We start from the raw sequence: 18,055 nt of genomic DNA, 5'->3' as shown, positions 1-18,055 counted from the left end.
CTGGAAAGAGTATACTTTTATTCAGATTAATTCTAAGACCAGATATCTTTTGAAATTCTGTTAGTGCTGTTAAAACAGCAGGGACAGTGTTTTCTGGGTCCGATATATATAAGACCATATCATCTGCATATAGAGAAATTTTCTGTTCCAGTCCTTCTCTGACAATCCCCTTTATCTGATAAGAATTTCGGCAGTGAACCGCCAGTGGTTCAATAGCGATTGCAAACAACAGTGGCAACAAGGGACATCCTTGTCTGGTACCACGTTCTAGTTTAAAGTAGTCTGAGCAAATTTTATTAATACAAACTGAAGCTTCTGGACTGATATACAGTAGTTTAATCCAAGCACAAATATTCGGGCCAAACCCAAATTTCTCCAATGCAGTGAAAAGGTAATTCCATTCGATCATGTCAAATGCCTTTTCTGCGTCTAATGATAGTAATATCTCTGGGGTGTTTGATTTTGCTGGTGAATATATAACATTAAACAAGCGTCGGAGATTTGAAGATAGATGTCGGCCTTTAATAAATCCAGTTTGATCTTGTGATATTACCGAGGGCAGCACTTTCTCCATCCTTCTAGCTAGGATTTTTGAGAGTATCTTAACATCATTATTCAGGAGTGAAATTGGTCTATATGATGCACATTGTAACAAGTCCTTATTTTGTTTAGGAAAGACGGTGATTAATGCTTGTCGAAATGTTTGAGGTAGTATTTGGTGGTCTTTAGCTTCTGTAAATGTTACCAATAAGAGTGGAGCTAGCTGAGTGGAGAATTTCTTATAAAACTCTACGGGGTAACCATCAGGGCCTGATGATTTCCCGCTTTGTAGTGACTTTATAGCGTCTAGTAATTCTGTTAGCGTTAGAGGTTTATCTAGTTCCTCAGCACTTAAAGCATCTATTTGTGGTATTTGTGAATTATCCAGAAATGCATTAGATTGCGTGTTGTCTTCTTTGGGCTCAGTGGAATATAAAGACTTATAGTAATCTCTAAATGTGTGCATTATTTTATTATGGTCGATGATTTCTTCTCCATTCTTGTTGGTGATTACTGGTATTGCATTGTGAACTTCTTGTATATGAATTTGTTGAGCTAAAAGCTTATTAGCTTTTTCTCCGTGTTCATAGTAATGCTGTCTAGACTTATAAATAAGTTGTTCAGTTTCTTTAGTTGTTAAGATGTTAAGTTCTGTATGCAGGGCCTGCCTTTTCCTGTGAAGAGCTTCACTTGGACGCCTGGCTTGTTCTTCATCTATTCTAGTAATTTCATTTCTTAGCTCTGACACTTTCTTGGTTTCTAATTTATTTCTATGGGAAAGATATGAAATAATCTGGCCTCTTAAGAAGGCCTTTAGAGTTTCCCAGAGTGTTCCTGCAGAAACCTCTGTGGACGTGTTTGTCTCTAGGAAGAAGCTGATTTGTTTGGATATAAATTCTGTGCAGTTCTCGTCTGCCAATAAAAGAGGGTTAAGACGCCATCTGCGAGGTGAGTACGAGGGGCTTATTGATTTTAGCTCCAAGACTAGAGGGGCATGGTCAGAGATAACAATTGTGTCATATTGGCATGATTTAATTGTAGGCAGGAAATTATTATCTATAAAAAAATAATCAATTCTTGAGTAGCTATAATGCACTGGTGAGTAGAACGAATATGTTCTTGAGTTTGGGTTAAGAAACCTCCAGGGGTCTGATAAGTTGTGATCATTTAAAAACTGTGTAATTATCTTTGCAGTATTAGATGTCGTCCCCCCTGTCACAGGAGTCCTATCTAAGAGTGGATTTAAAACACAATTAAAGTCCCCAGCCATTATAATTTTATTTGTCAGCATCTGCCAGATCGCCGATCCTTCACTTCTCTGCAGGTCTAACAAACACGCTGCTTCTCAGTCGCCATCTGGCTGGCTCACCGGCACATTCTGCTTCAATCTCCTGATAGTGCTCTCATGGTTTTCTCCATGGATTTGCTTGCCATTGATTCTTTTTTCCTCTCTGCCATGCAGGCTCCCTTATATCCTGGCTGATTTAATTGTGGAGTGACCCTCCTTCCGCTCCAAGGTGCGAATGAGGCACCTGACTGATCTGCTTCTATTTGCACTTAACACTAGAATTACCAGAGCCAACGAAAAAACTCGTAAATCCGGCCAACCTTAAATCCCTTCGCACCTCTCCGTCAGTCTCTTTTATCTTCTAAATGTGTCAATAAGCAGCAAGCGATCCTGCTATACCATCCTCCCACCACCTCAGAACAGGCAAGAAGTTCTCCCAGTTCCTGCCTTGATTGATTATCTGGGAGTGAGCTACCCAGAATTGTAAGGAGAAATAATTTGATGTGCGTTTTGTGTCTACAACAATCTATGTAAACATATCGTTAAAACAGAATCGTTTTTCATGTTTTAGTAATAAATGACAAAATGTAGACATGAACTGTATAATGTGTGAATGCTGAAGGCCAAATATCAAACACTTTTACGAAAACTGCAAGTACAATACGACTGGTGCTGTAGTTAGAACTGCTGACTTATAATCCAGAGGTCGTGAGTTCGAAACCGGCTCCCCGGCAAATTTACTGTTTTGAGTAGTGAGCTGCTGTTATTGTTAATATTATACAATTAAAACATACATTTGATTTGTGTCTGTAACAGCTGGTGTAAATTTATAGTACTTGTAAAAGTTAGCGCTTTTTTTTCTCACTTTTATTCTCTCCGTCACGATCACAATACAATACCCCCCTACCCCCTCACCCGAGATCTGACACGGTTACTTTTTATCTGAAACTGGGAATAACTGTAGATGTGAGTGGTATTCTGAGACAATGGAACTGGAAATTCTCTGATCCGGAAGGATAAAAGCTGACACACAAACATGGTGAATCTGCCTTATTCGTATCTCACCGTCACTTGAATTTTTTTTTATTCAGTTTTATTGAGTTTTCCTGCTCACGCTGAATTAGTATACACCTTATTGTCCATGATGTCAAAGCCGCACTGACAAAAAAAAAAAACAGAGACATACAGTATCTATATATGATATTTGGAATAATTCATTTTATGACCTGTATAGTACATTTCGGAAAACATTGTGGCACTGATGTAACATTATTCATATTCATTAACATGCCTTCTTGCACTTGTAATCAGTGACCGCGTTTTTTTTTGTTTTTTTTTTCTTTTCGATTTTGCCTGTGCAGCCTCTACATTTTGGGGCATGGTGCTGTTTCTTTTGTACTCCAGGACATGCTATTAATATTCATTAACATACCTTCTTGCTCTAGTAATCAGTGACAGCGTTTTTTTCTTTTTGATCTTGCCCATGCAGCCTCTACATTTTGGGGCATGGTGCTGTTTCTTTTGTAGTCCAGGACATGCAGAGGAAAGAATAGTACAGAGAGGTCAGTTCTGTGCTATACACAATCATCAGATTCAAGTGTTAACAGTTCCCACACACCCAAGGATCGTCCTTCCTACATTTACGACATGTGTATCTGTTGCAATGTACACACTTCTCTCTGTGCTGTGGTTCCTATTACACTGAAGGGGCTGGGGGAAATGGCTGTTTTGGAACAGAAGCTTGTCGATGTTGCATCCTCTTTTGCTTTATCCATCGCCTTTTCTTGTAAGAAGTGACGACAAAGTTGTGTTGTGTTGTAAGTTGTATCGAAGTTGTAAGTTGTATCGTGATCGTGACTGAGAGAATAAAAGTGAAAAAAAAAAAAAACGCTAACCTTTACAAGTACTATAAATTTACACTGGTGTTCACAGACACAAATCAAATGTATGTTTTTATTGTATATTATTAACAATAAGAATAGCTCACTACTCAAAACGGTAAATTTGCCGGGGAGCTGGTTTCGAACCACTCTAACCGCTGCACCACAGCAGCTGTCGTATTGCCTGTGTACCTTTTGTGAAAGTGTTTATTTGATATTTGGCCATCAGCCTTCACACATTATACAGTTCATGTCTACATTTTGTTATTTATTACCAAAACATGAAAAACATTTCTGTTTTAACGATGTGTTTACATAGATTGTTGTAGACACAGAACACACATCAAATTATCTCCCCTTATAATTCTGGGTAGCTCACTCCCAGATAATCAATCAAGGCAGGAACTGGAAGAAATTCTTGCCCGTTCTGAGGCGGTGGGGGGATGGTATAGCAGGCTGCTTGCTGCTTGGGCTTATCGACACATTTAGAGGACAAAAGAGGCTGATGGAGAGGTGCAAAGGGATTTAAGGTGGGCCGGATTTACAAGTTTTTTCATTGGCTCTGGTAATTCTAGTGTTAAGTAAATGATCAGTCAAGTATCCTCAATCAACCCATGGTAGCACATGCTCGCACACACCCACACCCATTTAGAGCCGGCACACTCCAGAACTAGATTACTTATTTAAAATTTCATTTCGCCACAAATGTCTTATTACAGGTTTGTTCTTGCTTTTTACTTAAATGCTGCTATGACCTTTTTTTAAATTAGTGCATTCATGACTTAAAAAATTGGTAGTATTAAATACTTTATGGCTGTGTGTGTTAAGTGATTCCTGAGTAAAGGGTACCTAGTGTATAAGAACAAATGAGCACTGTATTCAGACCTCTGTACATGTTGATAATGTTTGAAGTTAGCCACCAGAGAACTGTGCCTGACAGTCCAGTTAGTTTTATAAAATAACATTAAATCATTAGCTAAGGTTGCTTCTGTGTTGTAAACACAGAACTAAATTAATCATTGATGTTGATAAACTTAATATATGCCCAAAGGAATGTGGCCACAGTAGTGCTGTAAGAAAATATAATATTACAGTAAGTATAAAGTTTAACAGATCATACCACATCATAAACTGATTGTGAGACTGTTATCAACGAACATTTCTGCACACATATTCCTCAAATAGATATCGCTGTGTCACCCATATTTAATGAAAGCATGTTTTGTTCATAGAAATGTCTTGGGCGGCCAAGGCTGTAATTAGATAGAGTTCATTAATTATGTTTAATTAAATAGTTATTAATGGCATTCTCTGTGCTAGTCAGTTTGCACAGATTGAGTTTGGTTTGTTTCCCACAGCTAAATGACAGGGCAAATTCATAGAGCTGGGATTGTTCCGTCCCAAGTCACCCTTATCATGTTTATTGGACTTTAAGCAGCTTCTCCTTCTGTTGCTAATTATCTGTAACAATGTGTCTAGAACAAATTCACAGTGCACAAAGTAACAATCACCTAGTCTTTACAGCTTACTTTATCTGATTGTGTTCTTTTTCTTTGTAGTGGCAACTTTTGGTATCTCCCACATTTGCATTACCAGCAGATGTATTATTAATTGGAGAAATATAACCATGTAGCTATAATCCACTCAGACCAATTTCTTTGGCATACACGTAATTAATATGAAGTCTGTCATGTGTCATGCTCTATTTATCCCTGAATTTTTCAAAGAAAAATTTAGTCATATAACTTCCTATTACTTGCTAGAGTTGCTATTTAAGAAAGAACTTGTTCGCAAGACATTGCCTATAGCTGAAGATGACCTGAATCTGAATATGTTCTTTTCTTTGTTTTTATATGATTTAAAATTATTTTCATACTAATTTCAGTACCACTTTAGTGGTTATGCCTTGCTTGTCCTCATAATCTTTATTTCTCCTGTTTATAAAATCCATTGTATATATTCAACTGTAATTCAGTAGTGTGAAAGGCTTTAGTTTATCTATGAAGCTAAGACTTGGCAGTAACCATGGCGTTTTTATTATAATTTGTGTAGAACTACTACTTATAGTTTGACCCTACAATAACTATGCCCACCATTAGCTATCAAACCTTAAAAGACCTCGAGTAGTTTAGCATGTTGCAGCTAATGTCTTAACTTAAATATGTTGATACTACCAAGGATTGAGAATTTATAATATGTGGTAACTTCAACCATGTGACTTTGGAATAAATTATGACAAACTTCCATTCATTTGCCTCATGTTCCACTTGAGGAAACAAGGCTGGACCAGCTATATTCAAATATTAAAGACAGTTTTAAGTGTAAACCTGTGGCACCGTTGGGCAGATCTAACCACAGTCCAATCCATTTTACTCCTAACTAAAACCTGTAATTAGATTGCAATATGTTTCCACCAAGTTAGTGAGGAAGTGGAGCCTGGAGGCTCAAATGGCTCTGAATGACTGCTTCCAAAAGACTGACTGTGAAATGATGTGAGACATAATAATATCGAGGGAATCAGACACTGCACCATAGACTTCTTTGTAGACTCGAATATACCCTCAAAAACCTTGCACCGTTTTCCAAACACCAAGTTCTGGATTGTGACAGAGGTAAAAAGGTCTCCTGAATAAGAAAATAGCTTCCAAATGTGTTGATAAAAAAGCTCTAAAGGGCATACAGAGAGTGCAGGAGAAAAATCTTAGTGAAGGAAAAGAAGGGTACAGAGCTAAAATAGAAAATAAACTGACTCAGAATAACATAATTTATTTTATTTAGAAGGAACTGAGCATAATTACTCGACTCAAGCAATCCAGGGTTCAGGGTTGCTAAAAGGGAATGTGGACAAAGCTAACACCCTGACACAATTTTTTAAATATATTTTCCCTTCTTCCATAACTACCACCTTCCAATGGCCAGTACACCCGACACCATCCCTACTACATCATCAACTAATATCACCTCAGCTGGAATGGCCAGTGTTGAATTCACCTCCAGTCAGTGACGGCTGTCCTTAACTGGTGACCCAGTGAGAAAAAAAGTGAGGAGGTTACACACAGGAAAAGCTGCAGGACCAAATGCAGTCAGTCCCTAAGTTCTTATACCTTGTGCTGACCAACTTTGTGATATACTTTGCTACTTTTTCAGTCTGTTGCTCAGGCTGCAAAAAGTGCCACTGATGTGGAAAGCATCTTGCATTCACCTGGACAAAGCTGGAATTACTGTGAGGATTATCTTTTTTTTATTTCTTGAGTTCCTTCAACAACATGTATTCATTCTTGATAAGGGGTAAGCTAAGTGATACACTGGTAGATGAGCTTATGGTGTCCTGGTTAATGAACTATCTGTGGGGGCACACTGCAGTTACGTTTGCGAGGCTTAAGGATTTTGTCTTTGATATGGATGTGAGCAATACTGGAACACCATAAGGAATTTGTCTCCTTTTCTCTTTGCCCAATACACATTGCAATAAAAATATAATAACAGGTCAAGTCACTTTCGAAAATTCCCTGATGATTCTACACTAATGGGGCTTATTGGCAAGGGGATGAGACAGAGTATAAATATTAAGTGGAGAACTTTGTTTCTTGGCGCAGAAAGAATCATCTAACTTAACCTTAGCAAAATGAAAGAACTGTTTATTGACATTTGCTACACCAATGATCCTCTGTGCCTGGTCAATAATCAGGGAGTGGATGTTAAAGTGGCGCAGTGCTACAAGACATTGGGGGTCCACATCATTGACAGACTGTATTTGTTTCATAACATAGTGGAACTAAATAAGAAAGGGCAGAGCAGACTATTTTCTTAGGAGACTGTGCTCCTTTTATGTGAGTACTGATTTCTTTTACGTATTGTACAACTCAGTGATGGCCAGTATAAATTTCTGTGTTGTGATGTGCTGAACCAGTAACATCACATCAAGAATCAACAAATTAATTAAGCGACACCCTCTTGACCGCCGGAGGTAGTAGTGAAGGTGAGAGAAAGAGAGGTTGAGAGCATGCGCTGATAGCACATTGCCGCACCTACCAAACGCCGAAACACCCAGATTGGGACCCAAGTGCAGCAGGTGACACCTGAGCACATGAGGATGACAAGAAAAGTGACAGCCATTATGAACAATGCTGTACATCTTGTCCCTGACACACTAACATAGAGGACTTTCAGCCAAGAAGTTATTCAGCAGAAATATGTCAACAAATGCTACTGGGGACCCTTTATACTAATGGCAATATACTGTACCTATATAATGCTTCACTGTAACTGCCAAGTCACAATACGGAATATTGCAGAGTGACTGGCAATTGACAACACTGAACACTTTGTCTGGCTAGGGTCTCTATAATATGTATGTATGTGAAGAAAATTTTTTGTGAAATATTGTGGAGTGACTGGCAATTCGTTCCATCTTAAGACTTTTTATGGATAGGATCGCTATGTGTGTGTGTGTGTGTTAATCTTTAACAGCAGGGGTAGAGCCACCTAGTGAACATTCTTGATAAGTCTCAGAAATTTCATGATAATACAGTAACCATTCTGCTTTTTCAGATAACTGCCTTACTTTGTAGTTTATTATTTTCTTCAAGAAAGTTATCTACAAATAATTAAGTAAAATGTTTCAGGTAACCTACTTGCTGCTTACTACAACTTGTATGACAACTGATGTTCTCTGAAGATAATTCATTCAGTTCCAGAATGTGCTTGAATTATCCTGAGACAATGCTGTATCACTTTTATGGAACCAACCTTGTGAAACTGTCTGCCTTGTTGTATTGATGTAGCTTTTTCTTCTATTTTTTTTTTAAGTATATGTTCCAAGTATATACATTACAGAAGAAGTTTTATAAAATGATAATCAAACTTAAGATTCAGTAAAACACAATTAAAAGATTTAAAAAGTTTGTTCAGTCAGAAATGCAGTCAATTCCATTTAGTCAATTTGTAAACATCATTAGACCATTTTGTTATTGGGATGCTACCCCCAATAAAAATTCTGTTTAATAAAATTTTTTCTCGGTAAAAAATAAAATGAAACCAAATCAAATGCCTTTGCACTGTGATTAAACATGCTGGAGCTCTATACTTCCTTTGCTTTCTGTCGTCAAAAGATGCTATTCCTGTTGGACCATCTGTTTATATATGCCCGAGTCCAAGGAGGCCAGGCTAGGCTCCTTTTCCTGGAGACTGCTTGGAGCTGCAGAAAAAGTAGGAGACATTGTTAGCATGCAGCATCCCCTCCTGCCTTGGAGTGGTATTGACAGGCTTTCCCAAGCCTCCACCATGGCCCCTACTCCGACATGCGTAAAACCAAAAACAATATGTTATCTTAATACATTAGTTCAAAAGAAGAAAATATATAAGAGTCACTGTGAGGTAAGTTACTAAGGAAGAATTCTAGGTATTTAGTCCATTAACACATGCATTTGATCAAATAGCTTAATATTAAATCAAATAAGACATACAGTATGTGCAGTAAACACGCTGGGGTCATCATGGGGGAATTTAACTTTCCAAACAATGATTTATAAGCCCCACTCTACGTAAAATATGGAAGAGGATGTTGAAATGGTGCTCATTGCAGGTTAATGTTTTCTCACCAAGTTTGAGTCAAGCCCAATCTTGTCTTTTTTGGGAATTAAACACAGAATAAAAGAAACTGATGTAATTGATCCTTTAAGAACACAACATTTGAAATCATATTTGCAAATATGCACACCAGAACAATAATGTGTAATTTGTGAAAAGCAAACTTTACGGGGATGACTAAATTATCTAGAAAACACAGTTTAAGAAAATAATGCCTGTGCTACTCTAAATAATACAGTATCCTTTCAGAGACATCCTGGTCCAGGACCAAAATAAATAAATGTTTTTGTGTTGGTCATTTTCTTTTCTTTTTTTTAAATGCATTAAGTTGATTTTTGACTTGAAATTGATTGTCAATATTGGTAATACTTCTATTATTGGGGATAGCAGTAACCAGGAAGCAAGAGTAGCAATTATGTTGGCCCAACTCTGATTGGACTGGGACTTGAGATATTCTAAAAAGCTGTGTGGTGACTTTACATACTGACAAATGTGCACATGTATTCAGTAACAGCAGCATTGTCTGCAGCAACTCCATGAGTTAAAAAAAAAAAAAACAAAGACAAAGACAAAAATGAATAACTAAAAATATCACTACAAAATCTACAGAAGCTGGCATTCATTTTAGTTCAACATGCTGTGCGTAAGCCAGTATATAAAATGAAGATTAGTGATCAAATACCAAAAAAAAAATCTTTTACAGTTTTACACAAATTAGGGGAGCTTCTATGTATACCATTGCTCTGCAGGTTTTTATTTGTTCGAAGAGAACAAGCAAAGAAAAATATATTCAGTTGCCTGTGAGTATTCACCCGCAGCAGCCCCCCTAAATTCAGTAGTTTCTAAGAAACAGCTTCTTACTTAAATCTGACTGTAGTGGGACTGTCCTCTCCAGACATCATTAGGCTAAATTACCCAAGGATAAATGTCTAATCTGCACACTTCAAGTTTAAATTTTCATGAGTTTTATGCATCATCACATATGGCGTCTTCTGGGTTCTTGACATTAATCCATGCACTCTGAGGAATGTCTGTTCAATGCTAATGCCCACAAGCTTATTTCACCTCCTATTACATTATATAAAATTCTTCTTTAAAGATGATAAAATTATATTTAAAAGTATTTACAGCAAATGATGTTCTCAGAACTATTATACTGTGTTCTTTGTTGCTTATGTAATACAAAAATAATTAATTGGTTTATGACAAGCTCTAAGAAATTACAACAGTTCACTTTTCTAGTAATTAAAAGTGATTTGTTCATTATTATGTCATTTTATTTCTCCCTCCACAGGCTGCTTTATACCGGCTCAGTGGGGATTGGAATCCGTTACACATTGATCCCAATTTTGCAGCTATGGCAGGTAAATAACACAAAACTGGATGACTTAGAAATTAGTAGTGGCATTTTACATTATATTGTAAATTCTGCCTTGATAACCATGAATATAAAAATATTTATTAAGTTAACTTTAAAATCATTTCTCCTAGGCATTAAATGTGTGACTGTAAAATATAAGTTAATAAGCTGCATATTCTAAAAAGAGATATGCAATATGATGGATTTTTTCTAAAGATTAAACCACTGTTAAAGTAATATTACACTCACTGCATTTCTCCCATTAATTAATTAAAATTGTTTTAAATAAGCACTAATTTAAAAACAATAAAAATAACTTGTGAGTGCATTGTATAAGTAGTCTGAGAGATATATTCCTAAGAAATGTCCTGTATTGTTTTACCTCTAATTTGTTACTCTCTGCTGCTGTAACTTAACATTTATTTTTGACTGGACTGAGCTGTTGTTCTCAATTCTGGTATTTCTTCTCAGAATCCGGTTGACCTCAAACATCTAATCTTTATTTTATATAGTTACTTTCTTTAACAAATACAATCCCAAGGCAGTTGATGAGTACACATTCAAAGTATAACATTTTATGTATATTTTAACTTACTGTGGGCAACCTATTGATTCAAACCTTTATATCCATTGCGAAACACACACTACCTGGCAATTAAATGCCAGTACTACTGTCTGTGCTAGCATTGCGTCACTTGAAACATGACTGTGTTTAAGGGATCTTCAAGTAGGGAATTGCCTCCCTTTGTCATTGTCTTCATTTTACAGAACCTCAGTACTCTGCTTTTAAATGCTGTTTTAGCATCCCTAGAGAGAAAGTTACAATAAGCATACATACAGGAGAGAACGAAAAATGTCTTAAATCATAAACATCACTTGACATCGGTTACATGTACTATTGTTTATCCAATCTAAGCATTCCATTATTAGGTTAAGTAAGAAGTAAACTGAACATTTCTCATTCAAGCAAGAAAATAAAACACAGTTTTCTATTCTCCTTTCCAGGTCTAAGGTTTAATGCTGTGCTTTCATCAGGGTGCTTGAATACTACCCAGAGGTTCCAGCCGATTATAAGATGCCTTAGGCTAAAGTGTGCAAGTTAAAAGAAAATAATAGTTATAATAACCACAGTCAAGAATTCTCTATAAATATATGTAAAATCAAAGGTCTCTTTATCTATCAATTCCCTATACTTTCCAATGATGTTTGATATTTGCACTTTGCAAAGTGATTCTCTATACCCCTACAATCAACAGAGGGTACCTTGAAACCCCCATTACCACCTAGCACAGACAAACAGGTGGACAGACAGTCTTTTATGTTACCAAAAATTGACAGACGTCTCTTTGCTTTATGACAGAGTAAACACCCAGCCCTCATATTTTAGGTTTTTTTTTCCTTATACTTAATTTATATATATGATCTAAGAGGTCAAACTTCCTATGAATTACACAACTAATCAAATTTTATTTCTGTTCGATTTTGCACAGGGGACACATCCAGAATTATGAAACAAAGATTTTATCCAACATCCTTAGAAGCCATGACTACTTTGCAAGTGATCGATTCTGACACTTTAAAATGATAGTGTTAGTAATAGCAGTCTCCATATATGGGATCAATCAGAGATTAGAAAGGTCACAACATACAATTCCATTGGAACCAACTGGTGTGTCACAGCACATCCTAATTTTAAAAACCGAAGCTCCTATAATGTTTCAGCATAATCCTGAACCACCTCAATTGTATAATGGAACTAGGCTAATTTACAAACTAGTTTGCTATCATGAAAGTTGTTCAAATGTATTGTTGACTGTTGGCAAAGTAGAATAATGTCAATTCCAATAAACTATGCAATTGAGCGGATTTCAATGTGGGTTTTTTTTCACATTATGAATAATTTTGAACTTTAGTTGCAAATTTGTAAAGTTAAGGTTAAAATATCTCCCCAGAAGAACATTTTGTATGCATGACAATAAAAATTGAAATCTGTTTTTTAATCTGTTTTCTTATTTGGGCCAGTGACATACACTAGCTTCTTACTAGCTTCTTATGTGTGCTTGCCTTTGGATCTGTAAAGTACTGGAACATTATACACTTTAAGTGGCACAATAAGATAGCTTTATTTATTTTTATTTTATTGATTTTGAAGATTGCATCACAGTGAGTCAATTATAAATCAGGAAGATATTCAGTACTACATTTTGTTCATGACAGATAAGATCCCCTTCCCCTACATATCTAGCGTGCAGAGAAAGAGATGGAATTAATGTGATGCAATCACATAAGGTGGTTGGTTTTAACTGTTTTCAATTAAAATAATTTAATGCTTGAGAATATACCACTATAGCTAGTGTTGTTAATTTTTATTAAATTAATTTAAACAATTTTGTCTTAATATAATTTTCAAACCGAAACATTGCTGACTTGCAAGTGTAAAATTACAATGTAAATTAATATTAAGACAAAAATAAGTATGCAATAATTTATTTTAAATTCTTTTATTAAAATCTGATTTTATTAACAGAATGCTAACATTGTAGGTAATATTGTGGATTATCCCAAATGTTTACTTCAAGGTGCATTTTAAAGTAACTAATATCATCTTTCTGTAGTGTTCTTTTATGGTAAATTTATATTGTGATTATAAGAGGATTGCACATAGCATTTTATAGTTATTCATAATAATAAATCTGTTAATCAAATCAAATACTATTTACTTCTGTGTTTATAGTTTGTGGATTTTTAACAATTTTGTTTAATTAAGAGTTGTTTTTATGGTAACCTTACATTTTATATGTAAATGTAGGATTCTACAATTATAACCCCAGAGGAAACATTTAAATTTTATATCCAGTAGTCTAACCCCTGCCCGGAAACTGATCAACTATCTCCATTACCATGTAAATCATTATTAATAATAACTATTTTATTCTAGGTTTTGAGAAGCCTATTCTACATGGATTATGTTCCTTCGGCTATGCTGCCAGACATGTTCTAAAGCAATATGCAGACAATGACATCTTAAAATTTAAAGCAATTAAGGTACAGTAAGATATACAAAGGTTGCTTGCAATAATTATCATTTAAGGTTGCTACTAATATTTTACAGTTGCTAAAGGACAATATTTATAAATAAGATTGTTCTAGAATTTGACATGGATTTCCTTCTAATCACCTTGTATATTACAAGCACACTAAGAAAGGTATACACAATGTTTATTAAATACAAAGCATATGAGAAAATGTTTATTTTTATGTTCAGATCTATGGGAAATTTATATTTGACAAAAATTAAGTTCCCTTAACATTGTATTTTTAACTTAATCCCAGTGTGGTTTGAAAAAAGTTAATGGCTCTTCAAAACTCTTTGTTCATAAATCATTTTGGGAAAAAGCTCAGGAGTGAAAAGAAATAAATAGTTATTGACCTTTGTAAATCAGACAATAAATGTAAAGATAACAAAAATATCTAAATGTAATTAAATTTAGATGGTTGGATTTGAAACATCTGGTATGCCACACTTACAGGACACAATATTAGCTGGCTTTATGTATGCACTGCATACAGTATATGATGTTCCTTATTTTTGTCATTAGTATATTATTAATTTGAAGGAGGTAAAAATGGTTCCATTTCTGTGAGGAATTTGTAATATTTTTAACCTCAATGTCCTTGTGAAATGGCAGTAGTGCAGTTATTGTTGTTTCCTTCAGTTAAAAAAAATGCATGCAAACAAAGTAAGGGCACACCACCTTTAAGCTTTTTTTTTTTTTTTTTTTTTTTTAACAAAACAGTGAAGGAAGATAGACTTCTACCAAACCATTGCTGAAGTGCTAAAATGGAGTATGGCTGAAATATTACCTTGACAGAAATGTCTTCTGGACAATTCAGTGATTCCTCCTCCCCAACCCTGATACTAGTCTAAAGTCAAATCATTGTTTTTTTAATATTTTCTAGGGAGGTAGGAAGGCTAAACTTTAGCACACTGTGCTCACACATCCCAGGGATAAGTAAGGGAGCTTCCTTTATACAGTAGATACACAATTTTGTCATTGCACTTTTATCACCTGGAACTATAGTATTTTGGTTTGATTCCTCTTTTCCACATCATGGCCAGAATTAGACTGATCCTTGGTAGCCCCATATGCTTTGGCAGAGCTTCCTTTTACTAGAATCAAATTAAAATCGTTCCAACTATATTTTGGTCCAGTAATAGAATATGTGATTTCAAAGTAGAGGGGAATTAGTTTAGCACAATGTCCAAATGGCTTTCTTACTCCTGTATTTAATAGAAATGTGTTACTAATGAGTGGGTAATCTTATTCATTCCCCTAGTAATCTTAATGTGCAATCTTAGGCTATTTCCTCCAAGAACTGTGTGGAACGTAGATTTTTGCTGAAGTTATATGTCCTTTCTTTTACAGCTTTACTTTATTCTGTTTTTTTATATTCTTAACTCTTAATAGTTATACTGATTCTACGCTATATTTTCTCCTTCGTAGTTTCTTCCATCATTCAAAATCTGAGATGGATATCTTGTTACTCCTGTTCTGTTGACTGTTTTTAGTAACATCAAGTTTTGTTCCAGGGCTTAAACTATCAGTTTACTCAATTTCAGCTTGTACATAGGTTATTAATATCCCATTGTGACCAGCACAGATCTTTTCTATTGTGCCTGTATGTCTAATTATTCCCCATACATTTTTGCATACCTTTTGCTGTCATTCTCCTGTTTCCTATTTTTGAGTAGATGTCATGTGATTAACATACAATTTCCCCTTAATCACCAACATCTTTATTGTGATGGATACTTCTTCACTTCAGCTTTCCTAAAGAAAGCCTTTCTTTTAGGTTCTATTACATCTTTACTGTTGTTAGTGCCCAGCTGGAAATCACCTGAATTATATAATCAAAATCGTTGGTCATTGTCTAACATTATTTTATATCTAGGTATTTATTTTGTCCAAAAAATCATGCATATAGGGAAGAAGATCTCATGTCCATTATAAAGTATAGTGGCTGGTCCTTAATGATATTGTCAAGTCAAATTTATTGTCTTTTATACAAAGTACAGTGAAATTCATACTTGCATGACTACCTAGAAACGATAGCAAAAGCACAAATCAAAATAAATAAGCGTAAATAAAAAGTATTCATTAGTTAGCATGAAAGATATATGTACAATCATGTGAAAAAGTAAGCACACCATATGAAATGTTTGTTTCTTTTTTAACATAATGTGGACATATCAAGATTTGATCTTCATGTAAACTAGATATATAGATAAATGTGTTATAACAAACATCCTGCTACTGATACATTTTATACTCCATTGTTTACATTTTATAAATAAAAATAATTACAATTTTTGTGGAGAAAGCAAGTGCACCCCTGCATTTATCACTATTGTGAATACGTAAAAGTATAAACAGGTACACCAGGTCAGGGGTCATTGCGTGCTTTCAACTGTGAAAATATGTATACTCCAAAAGGTAGGAAAATGCGTACACTTATAAAACTAATTTATAAAACCTGGTGTACATACTGTACAACGTACCTTTGTATGTAATTTAATCTTTATGGGGGCAGAGTGGTTGGGCTTTAAGGCTAGGGATCTGCGCTGGTAATTAAACGGTTGCTGGTACAAATGCTGTAAACGCCAGAAGTGACTCTGCTCTGCTGGTCCTTTGAGCAAGGCCCTTGACCTGCAATTGCTTCATCCTAGGTATGACGTTAATCTGCATCCAGCCCTGAAAGCAGGTCCACCAATTTACAGGGAAAACTATGCGGTTGGTGACAGGATTGGCACTCTAGGCACCATAAAAAAACCTCACACTGTTCCAGTGTGGTGCTTAGGTGTCACCCACTGCACTCTGGTTCCAGTCTAGGTGGGAGCGGCAACAAGCTATATCAGCATGTGCTCCCAACCTCAGTCTCTACCCTTTATAAATCACAATCATCTTGTAAATGTGCGTATGTGAACATGCCTCAAACTTTGCCCAGTTGCCACGCTGAAACAACCATACAGTATGTAGACCATTTTAATCAACCTCGTACATATGTAATGAACAGATTTACCTATAATGTGAGACAATAGCAACAACAGAGAAGAAAGGTAAAAAACTTGAGGAGTGCAAGATTGAAGTTCTCACCTGTAAAGTATAGGCATACAAAGAACCTTAATTTGGGGGCCTAAGCATGGGTGCCATCAACAAGAGCAAATTCTGTTAGAACAAACTCCATTTTTAACAAAATCCTTGTTTTAGCGATTTTTTTGTTTTGGTTCTTGCTAGTTTCCTATAGAACTAATGTTAAAAAATCTCATCTACAAAATTCATTACAACAAAGTCATTTTTTGTAAAAATAAATAAATAAATACAGCAAAACACACGTTTCTTCTGTACTTGGCAAAAAAAAATCATGATTCAGGAGTTCTGCTGAACAGTCAGTTAGATTAACCATTTATGTCACTTGGTTTACTTGATATAGTAGTCATTCCCTTGTAGCAGAGCAGAGCTCGAAAAGGTTTGCTATAGACCAGAGGCGGTGGGTATATGTAGAGGCAGGATAACTGTCAATCAAATTTGACTTCAGCTGTACTTGCGTAGCTCTGAGGGTTTCTCGACTTATGGTTTGACTTTGCTGAGACCATTGATCAGATTGAGGATTCATTTTTCACTCATCCTTCAGTAAAGTGCTGACTGTCAAGCTTCCGTTGTGTTTATGGTACAGTTTTAGTCAAAACTATGGTATCAGTTTTGAATGTGTTTCATGAATTTGCCAGGATTTCACCCTATTACACCTGCACAACATAATCTTAAAAAAAAAAATTGTTACATTTGAATGTGTCTTTCAGGGATTTACTGATCCCAGAATACAATGAGTTACATTAGTGCAGCTAGACAATAGATTAGATAGATTCATACATACTGTATTATTTATGATTGTAACCTACACTTCCTCAAACTTTTCATCATGATCTTTTTATGTAAAACTTTTCCTTGTTTAAAAGAAAGGATGAATTACAAAAGAACAAACTGGCAGTCAGAGATAGCTAGCCAATCCATAATAAAATAATTTTATTTTTATCGTTTTTTTTTTTCTTTTTTAGCAGATGCGGACATATAAAGATTTGATCTTCATTTAAACAATATCTTTTAATAAAGGGGATGTAAATAAAAAAAAAATCAATGAAAATTTGGCTTTGCAACAATTCATTTCCAACTGTGGAAAAAAGTAAACCCTTGGCTCAAATAGCTGGTATTGCCCCTTTTGGCACAAACAAACTGAAGTTAGCATTTCCTTTCTGACATGGACTGGGAGAAAATTTTTTTCCACCTTTCCATGAAGAAGTCCTTCAGCTGTGTGGTATTTGAAGGGTGTCTTATGTTCATA

General features: G+C 35.4%; 1 protein-coding gene across 1 annotated transcript in view; it reads left to right on the top strand.

Annotated features, from left to right (window-relative positions):
- Nucleotides 1-18,055, top strand: part of hsd17b4 (hydroxysteroid (17-beta) dehydrogenase 4) — a 228,134-nt gene that overhangs the window by 174,404 nt on the left and 35,675 nt on the right. Inside the window, exons 18-19 of the mRNA XM_051929986.1 lie at nucleotides 10,592-10,661; nucleotides 13,596-13,702. Of these exons, the coding sequence (XP_051785946.1) occupies nucleotides 10,592-10,661; nucleotides 13,596-13,702 (177 nt within the window). The remainder of the gene's footprint in view (nucleotides 1-10,591; nucleotides 10,662-13,595; nucleotides 13,703-18,055) is intronic.

This window comes from Erpetoichthys calabaricus, chromosome 7, assembly GCF_900747795.2.
Source record: "Erpetoichthys calabaricus chromosome 7, fErpCal1.3, whole genome shotgun sequence".
Lineage (NCBI taxonomy): Eukaryota > Metazoa > Chordata > Cladistia > Polypteriformes > Polypteridae > Erpetoichthys > Erpetoichthys calabaricus.
This window is presented reverse-complemented; position numbering and strand designations above follow the sequence as displayed.